The following is a 19,924-nucleotide window of genomic DNA, read 5'->3' as shown; positions in this document are numbered from 1 at the left end:
ACTCCCACAGGGGGACACTAATGACAAACATCCTGCTTCACGACGCAGGAGACACTCTCATCTGCTTCTTATTCTCACCCTGCTTACTCTTACTCATTCTTTCTCCTGAGAAAATCCCTTGCTTTCTATCCCCCTATCTCTCTCTCACACACAAACACGCATGCACGCACGCACACACACACACACACACACACACACACACACACACACACACACACACACACACACACACACGCACACACACACACACACACACACACACACACACACACACACACACACACACACATGCACAGCTGCTGTTGCACCATAAGAGAGGACAATATTTTTGCTAGAGAAACAGCAGTGCATCCCTCTCAACTTCCTTGTTGATAATAAATGAATGCTTCACTGTGTGGTTGTGTGTGTTTTTTGTACATAAATTATACAGTGGGGTGTTTATGTTGCGCAGGAAATAAGATTTCAAATGCTTCAACAAGTCTGTTATTTGTGTCAAGCTGCCCGGATGGTAAGAAGACAGAGAGGGAGAGATACAAAAATGCTTCTGTCTCCCTCTTTAGCTCTTCTTTTCACAGCAATTCACACTTTCACATTTTTATGAATCAAAGTAGGTTTAATGTGGAGGTTTTTACACTGAACAAAAAAAAGATCCTTTAAAGTCAAAGTATAACAATAATAGCAAATATATAACATACTACAACTAGCATCTTTCCTCTGGTTTTTATCTTCAGATAAACTGTTCATTGTTTGAGGGATAAAGACTCAGTGACTGTCTTCTATGTCTGTTATAGAGTCTGATGGATCTTTAAATGGAGTCCATGATCCCTCAAGGGGTCTTTTGCATGATCATAAACCTCCACACTTACTTTACAAATTAATAATAATAAATGATAAAATAAATCTTTATTCAGTTTTAGGATCCATCAAATGTTTGAGCATTGTCATTTTAAAACAGGAACATAATTGGGATAATTGGGACAGTGTGCTGTGTCTCTGTAAGAAATAAAGGGTTAGAGACAGGTTTGCCTGAAGATATGAAAAAAAGAAAAAGAAGAAGAGAAGCATTATGCTGCTTTGGTGGTACTGATTCAGTTATTATCTGCCTTATTCTGCATTATTCCAATAATTTAGGTAGGCTGGCTATCTCTAAAAATATCATGATAATAATAGAGTCACTCTTTCCATGGCTTCATCTCCCTTTCATCTTCCTTATTCGTTAAAAGTAACCACAATCAGAAAGCATTACAAGAGTGCCCTCCACTGGTGAAACATTAAAGTCAAAAAAAGACACTTGCATCAATTCAGAAGCATTTATTGTTTTCTGAAACACTACAAAGTGTGAAAAATACCAACAATATGTAGAGTGCATTGCTTTCATCAAGTAAACCTACATTATTGACTGTGTATGAGCAGTGCTGATCATGAAGCTACAACAAATACATTTTAGTTTAGACAATCTTTCAAGTGGGTTCCAGGTACGTTTCAATACTCAAGACTATGTAGGCAAGAGCAAGTCAAGTTCAGTCCAAAGAGCCAGAAAGGCGGTCTCTCACTCAGTCCCCTGCAGGGTGAGTCATCAGCCCAAACCAGTGAGTTGGTTCTCAGTGTGGCGTCAGGAGTGGGCTCCAGCAGGGTGGGGTCACCATCGAATCAGGCAAGTCATAGTTATACAATGAAATAATATAGTATAATAGTGTATTGTATAATCAATAATACAAATTGTAAATCATAGTTTATTCTTTTGTTCAGTGCAATTATTGTATTATATTTTAGATATATTTGGATATTTATATTTATCTGTTAATCTATTAATGAATTATTACAACATATAGCTATTGATGTGTGTGTGTGTGTGTGTGTGTGTGTGTGTGTGTGTGTGTGTGTGTGTGTGTGTGTGTGTGTGTGTGTGTGTGGACCTGGGTGGTGAGCTGCTGCATACAACTGCCCTTGCAGGGATAAATAAAGTTGTAGGATTGAATTGAATAATTGCATTACTATCTATAGGTTATGCCAACATATAACATAACAATGACCATTGTAATTATATGTTTCACTCTCACCATGATCACTTTTCATAAAAAAAAAAAAGAAAAAAGAAAGAAACATGGCCAAATGTGTGTATATGGTTTCATGTTGCTACTGAGAATGTAGTATGCAGGTGTGGCACTGAATCAGAACTTGTTCTTACTCTCCTAAATATAGAGAGTAGAGATCATGGAAAAATATCAAACATCAAGCGAAAATATTCTGGACCAATGCCCCCTCTCTAAACTGACTACCGTCTAATAGCCTACGTATCACATTGACCACATAGTGTTGTTTGACTTGTTCCAGCCCTTTTGTGGATAACACATGGATGATGTTGACTGTTTGGGCCTCTGTGATATGAAGAAGCCTGAGAACATCCTGTGCTTCTCTCCAGGTGATGTTTCTTCTATTTTTTTGGCCATGGACGGTAACACACAGAGTTTTTTTCTGGGTGAAGTTCAGCCTGAATCATCTGCAATTCACGTCCCCCTCCAACCCATCGGCCGCGCCGTTGTCCGACTCCTCCTCTATGACGAAGCGCGTGTCCGTGGAGCACAGGGAGCTGATGCTGCTCTCTTCCGTGCACTGTGCGCACGCCAGCGGTGATGGCAGCGCGCCCTCGTAGTGGAGATGCCCGAAGTTGTTGCCGTGGTTACCGCAGAAAGGCAGGGACACCTGCACCGAGCGCAGCTCCGAGACAGCGGCGGGAAAGGTAAGGCTGTGTTTCTTGGGCAGCGCGCCCCACTCCCGCTGCTCCTCCTCGTGCACGAGGCGCGTGAAGATGTTTATTCTCCTTTTCTCTCTCCTTTTGGAGCGGAAGTAGCCCAGCATTATACCACAGAGGAAGATTCCGTAGAAAGACATGACTATTAATATGTACAGGTACGCGTCGCTTTTGTCCGCCTGGGAGTGCGCGGTGCTCTGTGTGTGCAGGAAGAGGCGTTTGGGTGATGCTGTGGAGTTTTCCAACTGTTCCATTTTTTCAGTGCAGCCTATGTGGAAGACCTAGAAAGTGCGCTGAAAAAGATACAGAAGTACATCCATAAATATGAGGATTTCTTTTCACCTTTATGCACGATTTACGCACAAGGATACGCTCCCAGTGACTGGAGTTTTGCTGTAAAGGGATTGCAAAGTGATGAAAAACTATGAAAACATTTGTAGAGTCATGGTCATTGCAATGAAAAGCAAATTTAACGCAACAGATAAATAATCGTCAATGCTTTACCTTTGCCATGTGATTTTTTTTGCAAATGGAATTCAGAACAGTTTACGGGTTATTGCATTTTATTTGAAATGCAACTTTAAAGTCTTAAGTTTCCGTCAGGATACTTTAATAAACAACCTCTCGTTCTTCTGAAGATATATTGTTGAAGTTTTTTTGTTTGCTATTTCTGTTCATTTTTTATGAGGAAAAGACTTTCAAGTGGTTTAGAAAAAGTTACTAAAAGTTAACACAAAATGATTGAGTATATATAAAACTAAACTAACAATAGGCCTATGTAAACAATAACGCATTCATAAACTGTCTACTCACCAAACTGAAGAGCTATGTCTCATGTGAATCTCTTGTGTCTCCTTGCAGCTCTTCTAGAGTTTGTCAGAGCTACTAAATGGATGAAGTTATTTATATAAAGACCCTGCAGTGTCATAAGTCACGTGATGAGGACTGATTGTAAGATGAGTCCTGGGTGGTATGGAAGCCCTGAAGGGACGGCATGTTAAAAATGAAGAAGAAAAAACGACATGTATCTTTTAACATTATTCACGCCTCTAGGGGGTTCTAATGAAAGCAAATGCCCATGAGTATATTAGACTTACTGAGTTACTGATAGGCCAAACAGAAAGAGACCCAATGGAATGGAAAAATACATTTAAGAAGAACGGTTTAGAAACTGGTGATAAAAGTATATTAATCATAAAGTCATTCAATCACACTCTCTGGATGCATGGTCATATCTACAAATGCCAGGCTGGTCCAGTTTCATTATTTTCCATCAAGCCTCCTGGAGTACAAACAATAAATACATCTACTCTCCTCATCTCATCACACAGGATTTTTCAATTTCCTTTCCTAAACCTATGCCTAAGCCTATAAATAAAATCATGCAACACATTCAAGAATGGCATGGTGGAAATTACAGACTACAATGAAAAACCAATTATGTCTTTCAGTACACTCACCATGGCACATACTGTAATACAGAGAGGGACAGTCAGAGACGCACCATGATGCCATGATGGTATTCATGCTGACAAATATTCAGATGATTTACAATAAGTCTGAAGGGACATTTATTATATCCAGTGAAATTCCAGTGGTAAAAAGTACTCAGATTACTTAAGTTTAAGTACCAGTGCAACAATACAAAAATATGTTGGGGCCCCAACCAGACTGACAAAAAGATTAGAAAGCTTTGGTTTAGCCCTGTTGCATGCTTCTTGTGCTTCTCGCTCGCCCAGCAATGCATTGTATTTTATAAGTCATATGTCATATGTTTAGTCAATGCAAAGTCTTAATCTAAAAAGTAACTTTAACTGTCAAATACATGTAATGGAGTAAAAACTGCAATATCTCCCTCTGACATGTGGTAGAGAAGAAGTATAATTTAGCATAAAATGGAAATGCTCAAGTAAAGTGAATCTGTTGAATAGTTTAACATTGTACTTAAGAGTAGCACTGAAGTAAATTGTTACTTTTCGCCAGTGCAGAATTCTATGAAGCTAGGATTTTGGAAACAGTGCAGGTTTAGAGATAGAATCCTGCAGCTTCTTAGTGCATGCATCACCAACTTAGAAGTAAATACCCAAACAGAGACCAAAGCTCTAATTAACAGGCAGTGGACATCTTTTTGCTGGTTTACTGGTTTGCTGTTCATACTAGCGTTTTGATTTAACAGTCTAAAGTGATTTTTCTAAGGGCGGCTCCTTTTCTTTTAAAAATGTCATCTCTATATGACTTTTTAATTTAATTTGACTGAACTTCTCCCTTTTCGCCAGACACAGCCAAGGATCAGGCTGAAATGGTGAGCATTAATGAATGAATTGGATTAGGTTCACTCATCACTTATTACTATTATTAAATCAGTAAAGGCTGATTTCACTCCTTTCAGCTGTAGCAGACATAAATATATGTCATCATCTGTCTGTCTTTTAGTCACATAGGGCTCACTTTCCCACCCAATGAGACTGATATGCTGAATACAAAATAAGTATAGTGCTTAATACTTTTAATTTAATTAATTAGAATTGGTGACTGTCGCAGAAAAATAAAATGATCTTTTTCAAGACAATAAAGGACACCTTCATGTAGACCAAACACAATCTTTATTTTCTTCATTTGAGTAGATTTCCAAAGGCAAATTACAAATAAATAGTTAGATGCACTTATGTTACAATGCAGGCTCTGGATACAAAGGAGGAGTGGAGCTTCAAAAGAAGTCTATGATAATGAAGTTAAAATAGAGGCTATACATGTGCTTCATCTGCTGATCACCGCTCCACATACATACATATATATGTGTGTGTGTGTGTGTGTGTGTGTGTGTACATATACACTCACGGAGAAAGTAAGGGAATAGAAAAGGGATGACTAAGAATCACAAGAGAAGGCAACAGGTGTCACATTGTGAGGGATTCTGGAGCCATGTTTGTGCCGAGTATGGACTTGAGTCACACACTTAGTCATACTTGTGCAGATGACAAAAATATGTAATGTTAAGATGGTAATGACAGTCCTGCAGAATAAATGTTTGCTACACACACCGAAGTCGCACTTGTCAAAGTGAGCTAATTTTGCAACCCACCCAGGCACATTGAGAAAGTTGTATTTATGTCCTATCTGTAATCAACTGCCTTATTTGGACAGACATGATACATTTTCATAGTGCACTATGATTTTTCACATTTGACAATGATTACACAGTCATTTCATTTGTAATACAAGCAAGTAAATGTGCATTTTTGTGAACAATGTGGTCTGTACAGCACATAAAAAAGTATACTCTATCACTGTAGGAAAATATAATAGACTAAACAACAGTGCATCTTTGTTTCTTTTCTTTCTAAATAAGACTTTAGACTTTTAAATTAGGTGCAATTTATTCTCATTTCCGAAAAAAGGACAATGGCCTTAATGTTGATAATGAAAAAGATACAAATTGTTTCACCAGATATGACCTTAGCAGTTTTTTGACCAAGCTGCTCTCATTAGCCCTCAAATGACTTTGTGCTTTTGGTATCAATATGTACTGATGAGAGACGTCCCACATCCAGGGGAGTCAAAGTCCCACTGTGGGTGGGAGACAAAATAAACAATTGTTAGAAAAAAGAAGGAAAAAAAAAGAAACAAAAGACTGTCTCCTGACCTGCAGGAAGTATACATTTGAAACTTTTAAGTTAAATAAGAGAATCAACATGAATTTAAGGAAAGATTTAGAGATATATGTAACCAATCTAGTGTCTTATAGGTGGGCACAAAGCAAACAAGGCAACAAACCTGTCCGCCTAACCTGAGCTTCTGCTGTGGCATTCAGAAAGAGTTCAACAGACAACATCAGCTAACATACCATCTGTTTCATAACTCGCATCTGGAACAATAAAGATCCCCACAAAGAGGTCATACACCTGGGCGAAAAGAAGGGAAAAGGCTGCAGTGGACAGGGATCTCTTGTGTTTTCTTTTTCAGCCTGTCTTTAGTTATAAATTCAAGTAAAAGCTAGTTCCATGATGGAATTGGTAACAGCATACCCTTAAGCTTCTTTCTGTTAATATTTACCACAAATTCAGGTCAGGGTGGCTCTTATGCTCATGGGAAGGGATATACTGTAGAGGAGCAGTGAAAGGGTACTAGGAGTGTTCAGAGTCAAGTGTTGGTCGGTTCTTTGAGAGTGAACAATGCTGTTCTGGTCCTTGTCGTTATTTCCCACCGTACATTCTCTCAATGTCGTCCTGGTAATGTGTTTTCAGCTCCTTGCGTTTGAGCTTGAATGCATCAGTTACTAATCCTGTCTCAGGAGTCCATGGGTCTGGGCTCAGACAGATCTTGAGCGGGATCTCAAAGCGCTCTAGCTGGGCTACGACAGAAAGAAGAAGAAGAAACATTATCTCGTAACTCAACCCTAAAACATTCCGACACAGTAAAACCTCTTCTTTAACCTCCTCTGACCTGCTAGAGCAGCCTCAGTGATGATCTTGAGGACCAGCTCCTCCATGGCCTTACTTTCGCACAGCTCCTCCCATGTGCCTCGAATACCGTACTGGTCAGCCAGAGCCAGCAACTGCTTCTGATTGGGCACCACAAAGCCAATCACGTATGTCTCATCACTGCAAAGCGGGAGGATAGGAGACCACAAGAGAGATGTCAAAATGAAAGAAAAACAAAGTCATTAAGTATATTCTAGAGAGTGAATGTGCAGCCGAATAAGGTGATGCAGCACAAACGTGCTCGCGCATTCCATAACTTCTTCACCAAGTGAGATATTTAACCATACAAGGAAAAGGAAACAGTGTATGCCTGAGCAGAGCGTGAACAGATTACAACCACCAAATGTCTTTAAAACACTAGGCTCTTTCACTGACACAACTGAATCACACACTCACAGTGTCAAATCTGACACTGTTAAGTTCTTAACAAACACAGTTTCGGTTTACATTCAATGTTACTCACCAAAACTCGTTGTGCGTATCCTTGGCATTGAACATGTTGAATGCATTTCCTCATAAAACATTTGCAAGGCTTCTTTTTCTTAAAAGTTTATAATCTGTATTGTTTACATCTATGTTAAATTGCTAACGGTCTTTTTCTTGTTCTTCTTCCCTGCCTCTGGCGCATTACTGCCATCTGTAGATCAGTGGAATAGTGGGCAGGAATGTGTATCTCATCACCCGCTTGCTAGTGCTCGTGTGCACGTGCAAGGGAACAAACTAAACTGGGAACATAAAGACATGGCTTCACAGCGCTCACTTGAAGCATTGCAGTTATAATATGTAATAGTTATTGTCAAGCCGTAGCCTCGGCACTTGGCTTTATCGACAGTAAGCTATTTGCTGTAAATATCACTGGAAATAGAAAAAGACCATGCTGTGAGAGGTTGGTTTTATAACTGTTTGCTACAAGCAGCCACCTGTGGTTGATAGAAAACAGGTTTGGGGGTTGATGAGAGTGGTGAGACTGAACCTGAAGTACATTTGCAAACCGTGAAACCAAAACAATGAGCTACAAGATCTTGGCGGAGCAGCAGAGTTGGGTTATAATTCTCTGCGGGCTTGTGACTCTTCACATTACTTCTAGTCATCTCCTTTTTCTCCTCCTAATTCTCAATTTTCCTTATTACGTTTGCTTTTTTAAGTAAAGTTTTAACATTCAGTAAGTAATGGGGGAGACTCTAAGCTGTGACCTCATGGATCCTCTTACATCTAACTGAAAATGTAAGCACTGACAGCATTAGTAGTCTATTTACACATTTAAACAATAGAATCCCTTTTTAATTCACACACACACACACACACACACACACACACACACACACACACACACACACACACACACACACACACACACACACACACACACACACACACACACACACACACACACACACACACACACACACACACCTGTTGGCATAGGCACAAATGTTTTCGACCAGAGGGCAGTTCTTCAACATGGCCTCCACCTTTCCCAGGGAGACGTACTCTCCTGCCTGCAGCTTCACCAAGTCTTTCTTACGATCTGGAAACACAGCAGAGACAGCTGCCTGTAATACAGTTTTTTACGATCGCTATGACACTTTTTTCAATAATTTTAACAACTTTCCTAAACTCTTAACACAGCACAACATCTGTCTGTGTAGGCTATACAATTCACACATTTCTTGTTGCTTTGACACAAAATGCATACAGTTAACACACATTTAAAATGCTTGAACTTCTTTTACACACAAGCTCCACCGAGACCAAAACAATGGATCTTTACTGACCAATTTGCAAATGCTTTCATTCTGTATGACAGAACAGATAACATCATGTTCTAAACCTAACTTATAGGCTAAAGTCAAAGTGAACAGCTGTTCATATTGTACATTGAAACACAAATATATCCCCAAATATATGCATTTTATACATGCATTTATTGAGAAACAGCTGATTGAAGTTATGTAAATAGATCAATCACAGCTGATTCCCTTCTAGGAAACACACTCAGGTGTTGAGGTTCTTTCAATCGCATGATCATATGGTAGTACAGTAAAAGAGGACCTATTTGAACAATATACTGTAGATGAACACAGAAAATAAGAAAAATGCCTTCACGAGGGAGAGGAAGAGGAGTACCAGGACAATTCTGTCTCTGTCTCCTTTTTTTTCATAAACTGTACATTCTATAAAACTACTCTGAGATGGGTCATTCATTTTTTGTATTGAATCTCTGCAGCAAAAGAAACAAAATGGTGGCTGGGTTGGCTCAGCAGGTAGAGCAAGCGCACATATACTTGGAGGTTTATGCCTCAACGCAGAGGTCCAGGTTTCAAATCCGATCTGTGACGATTTCCTGCATGTCTTCCCCTTCTCTCTCTCCCCTTTCTCAACTAGCTGTCCTGTCAAATAAAGGCGGAAAAGCCCAAAAAATAATCATGAAAAAAAAATGTAGAGAGGCTTCAAAAGAAACTGCAGTGCAAAACACAATCTATGATCAATACAATATACTATTGTCTATTATTATTGTATAAGGGCAGACCTGACACATATCAAATAATGCAGTTTCTGTAATTCCATGTGATCTTAGTGTTTTGTATGATATTGTTCTATGATTGACTAAATGTTCCTGTTGGGAGAGAACAGGTGATAGTGTTTTGGAAGAATTATTAGATTTTGAGACATGATTGCATTGTTTTGGTGGACATAGTGTATTGTGTTAGTGAATTATTGTATTTTGAAAATCAGTGTTGGAGTTTAGTTTTCAATGTGTGATCTTGAGCATGAAATTAACTGTTTTGCCAATTGTGTTTTGTAGGTGTGTTGGTGCGTTAAGAGTTTAGGAAAGTTGTTAAAAGTATTGAAAGAATTGTCATAGCGATCGTAAAAAACTGTAATGTGTATTTCCATGTGAATGTCTATAAGTGGGGATATGTTTGTATTTCTTGAAAAAAAGGGAAGAAGCTGGGGCAAAGGCCCAATTTACACTGAACTGTGTATATCTGACCAGTATCATCTAGATAACAGAGAAGAATTGGGGGTTCTGGCTGACTAAAGTAAACAGGACTGTGGAATATTTCTGAGAAGTGAGGTACAATCTGATTTGTTACAAGGCTTCCTGCCAGACTGATGGATGAAAGTAGAGGAGAGAGGTTATCTGGAAATAATCCAGGAATCTGGGGCACAATGTTGATATAGTAGCAAACCAGGGCAGATTCATCCAAGTGGTAATCTGCATCTATAAAACCACCTATATAGCCTCTCCTACTCAACAATTCCAACCATTTCTCATTTAACCATCATCCATCCATCCACCTCTCCTCACCGATTATCTTGAGGCACCCATCTTCTTGAAATTCTCCGATGTCTCCTGTACAGAACCACCGCTGGCCGTTCTCATCTACAAAGAAATCTTGGTTTTTCACCTCGTTCTTGTAGTATCCCATGGTTACGTTGGGTCCACCAATCAGAATCTCTCCTCTTGGATGTGGCTTGTCAGTTCTGCGATAACCACCTGAAAGCAGGGTTTAAAGTCAGTGGGTTGCAAATGAAAATGCAATAAAACAAACCTTCAGTTCTTTTGTTCCTGCTACATAATAATTTTGAGGAGATAAAAACCTGACAGTATGTTTACTCTAGATTCTATTTTTGTTCTGCAAGCCAAGCAGGCAATAAACTCAACTTGATAAGTATCAAGATTTAACGAGCGTATTAAATAATGAGTTATGATCCCTTACGTAAAAAGATTTTTTAGGTTTTACAGTAGTGGAAGGCAAATAACTTTCCTTAAAAGGTTATGGACCAGCTACAGTGGTCTCTCCTGAAAAACAGACAGTCTCACTGGCCTGGGGAATGATTGCTGAATGCATTTGTAAAGAAAAGTGTTTATGTGTGTTTGTGCATGTGCTGACGTGAAAGAAAGAAATGCAACAAGGACTGATTACCTGACTACGTACCTGTGAATCCATGTGACGCTGTATTATTTTATCATGGAATCTGTGTGTGTGTGTGTGTGTCTCCAAATCACTCACCCTCCACCCAGTCTTTGAGCTTGATTTCACAGCAAACCAGCGGCCCGCCCACTCTTCCAGTGCTGTAATCCCACACTAGAACACACAACGAACACACACATGTGATCAGAAAGCACCATAGCATCAAGGTAAGACATTTATTACCATAGCAACACAACCTCACTTGTTCCCTCGCCATGGACACCCCATCCCAAAGGAATGTCCACAAAACAATGTTTTGCTGACCGCAGTGGAGAGTGACAAGCAGTGGGTTGCTCTGTTGGTTTAGTCTGTCCTGGGAAAAGGCTGGGAGTATTTCCATTATTTGACAAATGTCTTGGCAATGAAAGCTGATAGATAAGCTACACAGTTCATAACCGATTGTTAGGACAGCCATAACCACCACAGCTATGAGTGGCATTCATTTACGCACAACCCACGCACAAAATATCTAGTTATTATTTACTCTGATCTATTTTCCCATCACTGCTTTCCATATTCATGTCCTCCCAATGATTGTATCTCAGCTTACAGGTTGTAAATGTGAAATCGTTTTCCAAGTAACTTCCCACATTTGCTCAATGCAACTTTACCAGCGAATGAGTCTTCATTTGGAGCAAATTACTTGTTTAATTCTATTCTATTTAAAATAGCAGTCGCTACTGTTGATATACAGTATATTGCTGTCCTCTCACATTGAGTTATTGCAGATAAGACTACAAGTCTACAGCCATACAAGCAGCTCTGTAACACTGGCACAGCACAAGATCAGCATGCTAACATGCTCACAATGACAATGCTTACATCCTGATGCTTAGCAGTTATTATGTTTATCATGGTCATCAGTGCACTTTAGCCTGTTAGCATGCGTGTTAATTTGCTAATTAGCATTAAACAGTATAGCTGAGGCTGATGTCATTAGTTTCTTTATTTGTTGGGTGTTCCCACAGACTGTATAAAAGAAGTTGATGTAGCCACTGTAATTTCACCCATTGCCTTTTTGGACTACCGATTTAACGCCTTGAGTTTGGCATTTTGGATGTTGCCATTTTTGCTTTTGGTCGTCGCCATCTTGGTTTTATGGAGCCAAAGGTGACCATATATGGATGAGAGAGTGGAGCTAAGGTATCAGCTCACGTTAGCTAGCTAGCTTGCACCTTTTTCAATCACAAGGTAGCCACGCCCTAAATCATACCCTGCTTTATTTTTCAAATGACTCAAATTGGAACATAATTTACAAAATTAATTTTTCTGGCCAAGAGCTGCCGTTTAGATAATTCTGTAATATTGTATTTATTATTATTTTTATTTGTTTTTCTCTAGACCACTTTTTGACTCGCATTGCTGCTTACGCTCGCTAATGGTTCCAGCACCACAGGTCTCCGTCAGGCCGTATCCCTGACCCACTGGGCAGCATAAACACACATTCATGAAGCGTTGCGTGGTGGCGGAGAGCGGCGCTCCACCTGATAACAACACCCGCGTCCGACCTCCCAGCAGAGAGCGAACTTTCCTGAACACCAGCCTGGATGGATAAACAGAAGGCAGAGGTACATTAATAGGGGAGTGGAGAATAGAAACGAAGAAATGTGAACCCTGAGAATAACATGAAGAAATTATTTAACTCTTATTAAAATGCCACTCTAACAACTCATCTACACACTTGTCACATAGAGGTGTGCTGTATCCTTTGGCAAGCTGCTCCAGTTTGTAGTTGTATGCCAGAATGAAGAGTGTTCTCTGGACACAGTTCATCTCCTCCACCTTGGTCATCACGTTCTTATAGATACGATCCATAATCTCCTGGAACCAGGAAGAGGAACAGAGACGGAGGTGAGATAGAGTGAAAGAAAGAGAAGTGCCGAGATATAGGGTAAGACTAACGCATAAATAAGAGAAAAAGCGGGAGTAATATGTAAGACTTGAAAAGGTCAAAACCAAAAAACATTTGGAATATGTTTTATATTTGTTTTGTTTTTTTCATTTGTTTTTCTTTTTATTAGGATGGTTTAAAAAAGCTTAAAGGGAAAGTTCACCCCAAAATCAAAAAATACATGCATACTATTTATCAATTTAGATTGTTTTGATGTGAGTTGCCCAGTGTTGGACATATCAGCTGTAGCGATGTCAGCCATCTCTCCAATATAATGGAACTAGATGACAAAAAATACATTTGAAAACTCAACAGCAATGCCTCTTTTTAGAAATCATAACCCAGTTACTCAAGATGATCCACAGACCTGATAGTGAGCAGTTTCAGAACTATTGTCTTTCTACCGAACTAGACATGCCAACTGTATCGCGGCACACAAGAAAGCGCACTCATGGACGAGAGGGTTAATGTTACTACTTTACTTACTAGTCTGATTGGTGCTAGGCAGGTAGAATAAAGTGGGTTTAGGCGAGAGAATTAAGTGAATGTGTTTATTTGCCTTGGATTTTATTAGTCAGGTATAAATAAATAGGGTGAACTGGTGATAGGAACAGGACTGTGCTGGGAATATCAAAGATATTGGTATTATTTTGTTTCTTGGCTAGAAAACTGTTGCATGCCTTACTTATCTTGGTTTTTTCTAAGGGACTGCAGTGGAGAGAACTGAAACCCACAGATCAAGAACACTTCATTATCCAAATCAGCAGACTGTCTTCAAAAGCTGGACTCATATTAAATAGGGAAAAGGGCACAAACTAAAAACAATAAAAACCAGCTGGTCCCTGTGTGTGTGTGTGTGTGTGTGTGTGTGTGTGTGTGTGTGTGTGTGTGTGTGTGTGTGTGTGTGTGTGTTTGTGGGTGAAGCTAAAGCAGTGAGAGAGGAAGTCGACAGGATTCAAGCAGCAGCCTGTTGTCATATCACAGCAAACAAGTACGTGTGCATGAGTATGTGTGTTAGTGTGTATGAGTGTGTGTGTGTGTGTGTGTGTGTGTGTGTGTGTGTGTGTGTGTGTGTGTGTGTGTGTGTCGTGGGGATAACCACATGGGGCTTTCTCACGTTCTGTTTACAGCTGTGAATGGTTCCAGACACTGGGGCCCTCTGCCCTTTACACTATGACCACTGGGAGATGGGGGGTGGGGGTGGAGCTGAGCTCATGGTGTGAGAGAGAGGGAAAGAATACAGCGGCAAGGGCGTATTGTCTCCAACTAGCCGGTGTACAGTCTAGCCAACAAGAAGAATGGAATTATAATCTCCTATTGTCAGGGGTTTAGTCATTTTGTTTCATCAACTAGTCCCATATTAATTCATCAAGCCTCTGAGAAGTACTCACAAGAACACTGCTAAGAATTGACTAAATTCACTGATTCTTGGCTCAAAGCTGCGTTTAAAAGTTAGTTATCAAGCATCTCAGTCGTAATTTAAGTGAAGTGTAGGAATATATCTTAAGTGTCAGTCTTAGAGGTGATTCACAACACTTTGCTGTGCCACGAACGGGCTTTTGGAGGACGACATAGGCAATCACTGAATAGATTTCCTTATTTAAGAATATTCTCAGATAAATTTACATTGAACGGTGAAAGTCCTGAGAGGAGTTTACAGTCAACAGACATTTGACAATAAAGAATTTCAAGATAATACAAATTGTCCAAGTTGGAAATGAAAGATAAACACGTTTTCCACCATGTCTTAATTACAAATTTAAAACCGGTGTGCTGTTAACTGACCTGCCTATATATAGCCTAGATGTTATGATATTTTATGCCTGCTCTGTCCAAACGATACCGTTTGATTAACTGCTCGCTGTCAAACATTTCAAAAACGTTCTTCCTCTCCCGAAACATTCGTGCACGTCTCTGTTTCCTCAGTGCCGTCACAATCCCGTGCTGGCAACTCCTAACCACTGGAGAGACCTCTCGAGCTGTCTTAAATAACTGGGAAGAGTGATTCTTAGCTTTAAGAAATTTGATAACTTGCTTTTATACTTAAGTTTGAAAGTAGGAGTAAATGTCATTAATTCTCAGCACCTAAGACTAAAATGGCACTTTGAGGACTTGATAAATACGGGCCCTGGTTGTTAGCAGTTTCATGTGGGAACTATTTTCTATTTCCTTTCTACTAAACAACACCGGCCAACCGTATCAAAGCGCAAAAGGAATAGTTTAATACTACTAGCTCACCTGAGCATGAAACCACTCACAACTAGGTCTGTGGATTATATTTAGTAACCGGATCATGATTTCTGGAAAGAGACGTTGCTGTTGAGTTTTTATAAAATAGATTTTTTTTTTGGCTGAGTGCCATCTAGTTCCATTATACTGGCAAGAAGGCAGACATCTCCACAGCCGATATGCCCAACATTGGGCAACTCAAACCAAACAATCTTGATTGATAAATAGCACTGCAGGTAAGAGGAATATGTATTTTTGATTTTGGGGTGAACTGTACCTTTAAGTGTAAAAAACTTCATGATCATAGCCAGCTAGCTAGCTAGTGCTAGCTGACTAGCTACAGTAGATCACAACAAAAGTATAACCAGAATCTCAAACTTGAAGTGGAAATATCTTGTAAACACAAAACTAACCCAATACAACCTTATAACTTTGATATAGTGAACATTGTTGTGTATAGTGGGGTTTTGGAGTTTGTTTTAACTGAAAAACTGCATGCTGCAGCTGGAAATGAGGTTGTTGGAGCTGTGAGACTGAACCAAACGTTGCAGGTGGTAACACCAAAGGAATCTACTGAAAGTTGCTACAGTGTACCGTAGAGTTGAAAGGAACTGCTGAGTCAAATAATAAATCTCTGTGGTTTATGAGTGACCACTATCACATACACAGAGTCATTTGATGCATTGTCAATTTAAAAAAGTGAATTATAGTAGCTTTAAACCTCAGATTTTGGAGTGCAATGATCCATCAACCATATTAATGGCTGTGTGGATACCCTATTAGATGAATTTATTGGGTCACCCTGACTGCACACTTTCATTTTTCAGCTCACACTGCATGCCCTACTTTTGTTCCCCCAAATTGTGAACTCTTAAAACTGACAAAGCACTTAAGAACGGTGGAACAATAGCTCTGCTTTTTGACAAAAATAAATACAGCTCTGCTAAATTTTAAAAGCCCATCCTGGCGTCATCACTGCTGAAATGGATTAATCACTTAAATATTACTTCAAAGACAAGCAGGACTAGACAACCTCGAATATGCCGTTTTAGCCCCTGGGTGTCTAACACTGTTGTGATGAAGAGCAGAAATTGGCAAGCGGTAGGAGGCAGTATTTACGTCACAGTCTTTCCAGAGACAGATCCAGCAGATCCAGGCCTGCTGGACTCTGTCACTGCTACTCCAAAGCTGGACTATCAACAAAGACAGAGTATCTGACCTGCTTCCAGACCAGACCAAACAACATTGTTTGAAACACTTACACAGACTTGAAGATTGACTCAATGAGAGATACTGTAAAGGTTAAGGCTTCTCAAACATTATACTGTATAACGCATAGTTCTGTGCTGAGTGTACTGTCTTGACGTACCGGGACAGCTGCCATCAGAGTGGGCTGCAGGGCGCTGGCATCTCCCTTGCTTCCTTTCTTGATCTTGGTTGACTTTTGGTGGGAAAAAGAAGCACAATAATGGTTGCACACATCAGATTTGGAGCGTATCATTTGTATTAAGACTTGAAATCTATTTTCCAGAGGAATTTTGATGAAATGCAAAAACAGTTGACTTTAATGTCATACGTTACCTGGTCAGCTAGAGTCTGAGGTGAGGAATAACCGATCCTACAGCCATGAGAAAAACATACGAGCTCTGCACTGAGCTCCAGTACATGGGCGAGAGGCAGGTAGCCAATGTAGGTGTCCTCTTCACTGTAAACACAAATCACTCTTTGAGACACACTCTGAAAGTAATCAATGCCATCTCATTCAGGCATTAGCTCTAATTATTAATAATAATAATAATGTATACTCCTCTTGGTGAATTTTTTTCAATCTGTTATTTTATTGTTACAAACACAGGAAATACACACACATGCATTGGAGAGACGTCAGAGAGAGGGGGCAAACAGTCCCCCAAGGCCCAGAACAGTTGGGGGATCGCAGTGCCCAGGAGGTGAACTGGAAACTCCAGCTACCAGTCACGCAGGGACTTGAACCAGCGATCCTTCGGTTCTCAAGCCAAGTCCCCTCGGACGGAGCTACTACCACCCTAAATTAAGTTCATCAAGCTGAATAAATGTACATGTACAGTCTCCTGTATAATCAGTTTTAATCCAAACCATAATGATCTCTGAAATCATAAATCATATTATAGTAATCTTTCGAAGATAAATGCTGTGCATCAGAAAGATTATCTGAACAAAAAAGAGGGCATATTTTCCTTTGCTTGGACTTGAAAATGATGTAATTTTTCCATTTCCTTCCACCCCCGTGTCATTCCCCAGAGAGAAGGGTCGTTTTTTGTTTTAATGTAAACACGTGTGTTGTATGATGCTCGTACTAGATGGCTCATACTTGTGCACGTGCTCCGTTGACATGGAAGCCCCGACCGAGAAATTAGCCGCAAAGAGCATTTGGCGTTTTCTTTAAACACAGTATCACTCAACCTTATAGCCAACCAGAGCCAGTGGTAGTACAGATTAGTCAAAGAGGAGAGTTTGACACAGCAAAGAAGAAGTGAATGTCCTCACTGTGGTGATATAATGCAATTTAAACTGCCTGTCTCTTTTTCAGATACAATGAGCTGAGGAGACATTCTCATGCATGAATGGAGGTAGGTGTACAGTGCCCTGCTCACTTTGGGCAAACAGTAATAGTGATAGAAATAAAAAGGCAATAGTGTATATTATTCTGCTCACAACAAGAGTAATGTAAAAGTACAAAGATACAATATTTTTGTTCCGGAAAACATCACTTTCACCTGGCAGCCCACCTTCAAAAGAAGGTCCACCAGTCAACTGGCTTGAATTGGTTTAGGTTAAATAAATAGTTCAACATTTTGGGACACACGCAGAAGTTAGAAGAGAAGACTGATACCACTCTGGGGACTGCCAATTGTTCCGACAATTTATAATTCCAAAGCCCCAATAGTCTGAAAAATGTCCCATTGGACCGAAAGCCCATTCACACAGACCGTTATCCCGAAAACAAACATGCATTGCTCCGAAGGGCCGTTTCTCCAAATATACGCTCCACACTCTGCCAAACAGAAGCATATTAATTATTATGCAGAATGACGTAAATAGTAAACAGAAAAGGTAACGGTATTCTGTTAAAGTTACAGAGTTCAAATTATCGATACGTTTAGTAAAAATGGGGATTATTAGCTGGATTACAATGTTAAATCTCACTCTAGTCTCAATCAACACTCTAATCAACACTCTAGTCTCGAGTGAAACCATAGTTTACAGTTGCCAATTCATTATCATGGCCTCTAACGTAGTGAAAAAAATGCTTTCACTGGGTGGAAATTTCGCCATTATTTTTTATTTTTTTATTTTAAAGAGAGAAGGGGAACAACATCACAGTACAGTGCAAGTTATGCCCATATTTGGTATTAAAGTAATCCAAAAGTAATGGAAAGTAATAAAGCTGTTACTTTAATATTGTGATATTTTAGATTAGGTTACTGACTACATTTTTTTAGATTTATTGTCCCAGAGGGATATTCGATTCCAAGTACACATAGCAACATATAGATATACGCATTACATTAAGCTATATACATAAATGTCAGAGGCCACACACCTCTAAAGCAACTATGGTTAAAGTGTCTTAATCAAGGACACATTGGTTGATATATCACAGTGGGAATTGAACCCAGATCTCCCACACCAACGGGATGTGTCATATCCACTGCACCATCACCACCCTACTGGGACAAAACTCCTGCTGAAAAGAGCTCTCCACAGATGGAAGTAATGTGAAGTGTTGATTGAGGGGGTGATCAGTGTCATTTGCTATTGTGAGTGCTAGGCGTGTGATGGCTCTGAGGTTTATATCTGAGAGATTGGGAACGGGCAGGCAGATGATTTTGGAGGCAGTGTGTGATGCTGGAACGTACTGTGCAGGTAATTAGTAATTGTATCGGAATGGAGTTTTAGATATGAGTTTGTGTTGCCTACCACAGGTTGGGTATCCGCTCAGCCATGCCTGTGATGCAAGCGATGATGTTGCTATGGGAGATCATGACGCCCTTTGGTATGCCTGTGGATCCACTGGTGTACATGATGACTGCAATGTCTGAAGGCAGCGGCGGCTTGCGCTCACGTGCGGCTGTGAAGTGAATGTGAAAATACACATACATGCACAAACACTGAGTGTGAGCTGAATGCGAGAAAACAGCATTACAGTAATGGCTTAAGTAATGGGTGACAATACATTGTCATTTGTGTTTAGTGACTGACCACACACAAGAACACAGACTAAACTGAAACAGCCATGCCCAAAAATGCATCCATGTTTTATATTGTCCACACAGCCACATTCTTGGAATAGAGTACTAGACTCTGTTCCATTTGTTGCATGGGTCCAGGACTCCACGGACTGTGCTAGCCAAAAACACAATTTCTCCTCTCTCTCATCTTCCTCTCACTCTTGTGCACTTTTGTCTTTCTTGTTCTTTTCCTGTCTCTGCTCTTTCATCTAATCCTCTTCTCTTTCTAACACTTTCTTTATCTCTCATTTGCCTCAATCTTTCCTCTTTAATATTGTTCCTTTATTTTTCCGTCTTATGAGGACTTCGCCTGCGTACAT

At 39.9% G+C, this 19,924-nt stretch overlaps 2 protein-coding genes across 3 annotated transcripts in view; both read right to left on the bottom strand.

The window, feature by feature from the left end:
- Positions 1-1,354: 1,354 nt before the first annotated feature.
- On the bottom strand, positions 1,355-3,622 carry kcne4 (potassium voltage-gated channel, Isk-related family, member 4). The gene is made up of 2 exons (XM_078244394.1): positions 3,566-3,622; positions 1,355-3,045 (listed from the first exon to the last, which is right to left on the bottom strand). Exon 2 carries the CDS (start codon positions 3,004-3,006, stop codon positions 2,497-2,499), a length of 510 nt encoding a protein of 169 aa, XP_078100520.1. The 5' UTR covers positions 3,007-3,045; positions 3,566-3,622; the 3' UTR covers positions 1,355-2,496.
- Positions 3,623-5,336: 1,714 nt separating this feature from the next.
- acsl3a (acyl-CoA synthetase long chain family member 3a) overlaps positions 5,337-19,924 on the bottom strand; it is a 28,857-nt gene continuing 14,269 nt past the window's right edge. For both annotated transcript variants that reach the window (XM_078246767.1, XM_078246768.1), the window contains exons 6-15: positions 19,294-19,444; positions 16,915-17,038; positions 16,703-16,774; positions 12,895-13,034; positions 12,584-12,756; positions 11,253-11,327; positions 10,547-10,735; positions 8,647-8,761; positions 7,196-7,353; positions 5,337-7,103 (exon numbers count right to left, since the gene is read on the bottom strand). In XM_078246767.1, coding sequence (XP_078102893.1) covers positions 6,946-7,103; positions 7,196-7,353; positions 8,647-8,761; positions 10,547-10,735; positions 11,253-11,327; positions 12,584-12,756; positions 12,895-13,034; positions 16,703-16,774; positions 16,915-17,038; positions 19,294-19,444 — 1,355 coding nt within the window. In that variant the 3' untranslated portion in view covers positions 5,337-6,945. The remainder of the gene's footprint in view (positions 7,104-7,195; positions 7,354-8,646; positions 8,762-10,546; positions 10,736-11,252; positions 11,328-12,583; positions 12,757-12,894; positions 13,035-16,702; positions 16,775-16,914; positions 17,039-19,293; positions 19,445-19,924) is intronic.

This window comes from Sander vitreus, chromosome 3, assembly GCF_031162955.1.
Source record: "Sander vitreus isolate 19-12246 chromosome 3, sanVit1, whole genome shotgun sequence".
NCBI lineage: Eukaryota > Metazoa > Chordata > Actinopteri > Perciformes > Percidae > Sander > Sander vitreus.
The sequence above is the reverse complement of the archived record's forward strand: the minus strand, read 5'-3'. Positions and strand labels throughout refer to the sequence as shown.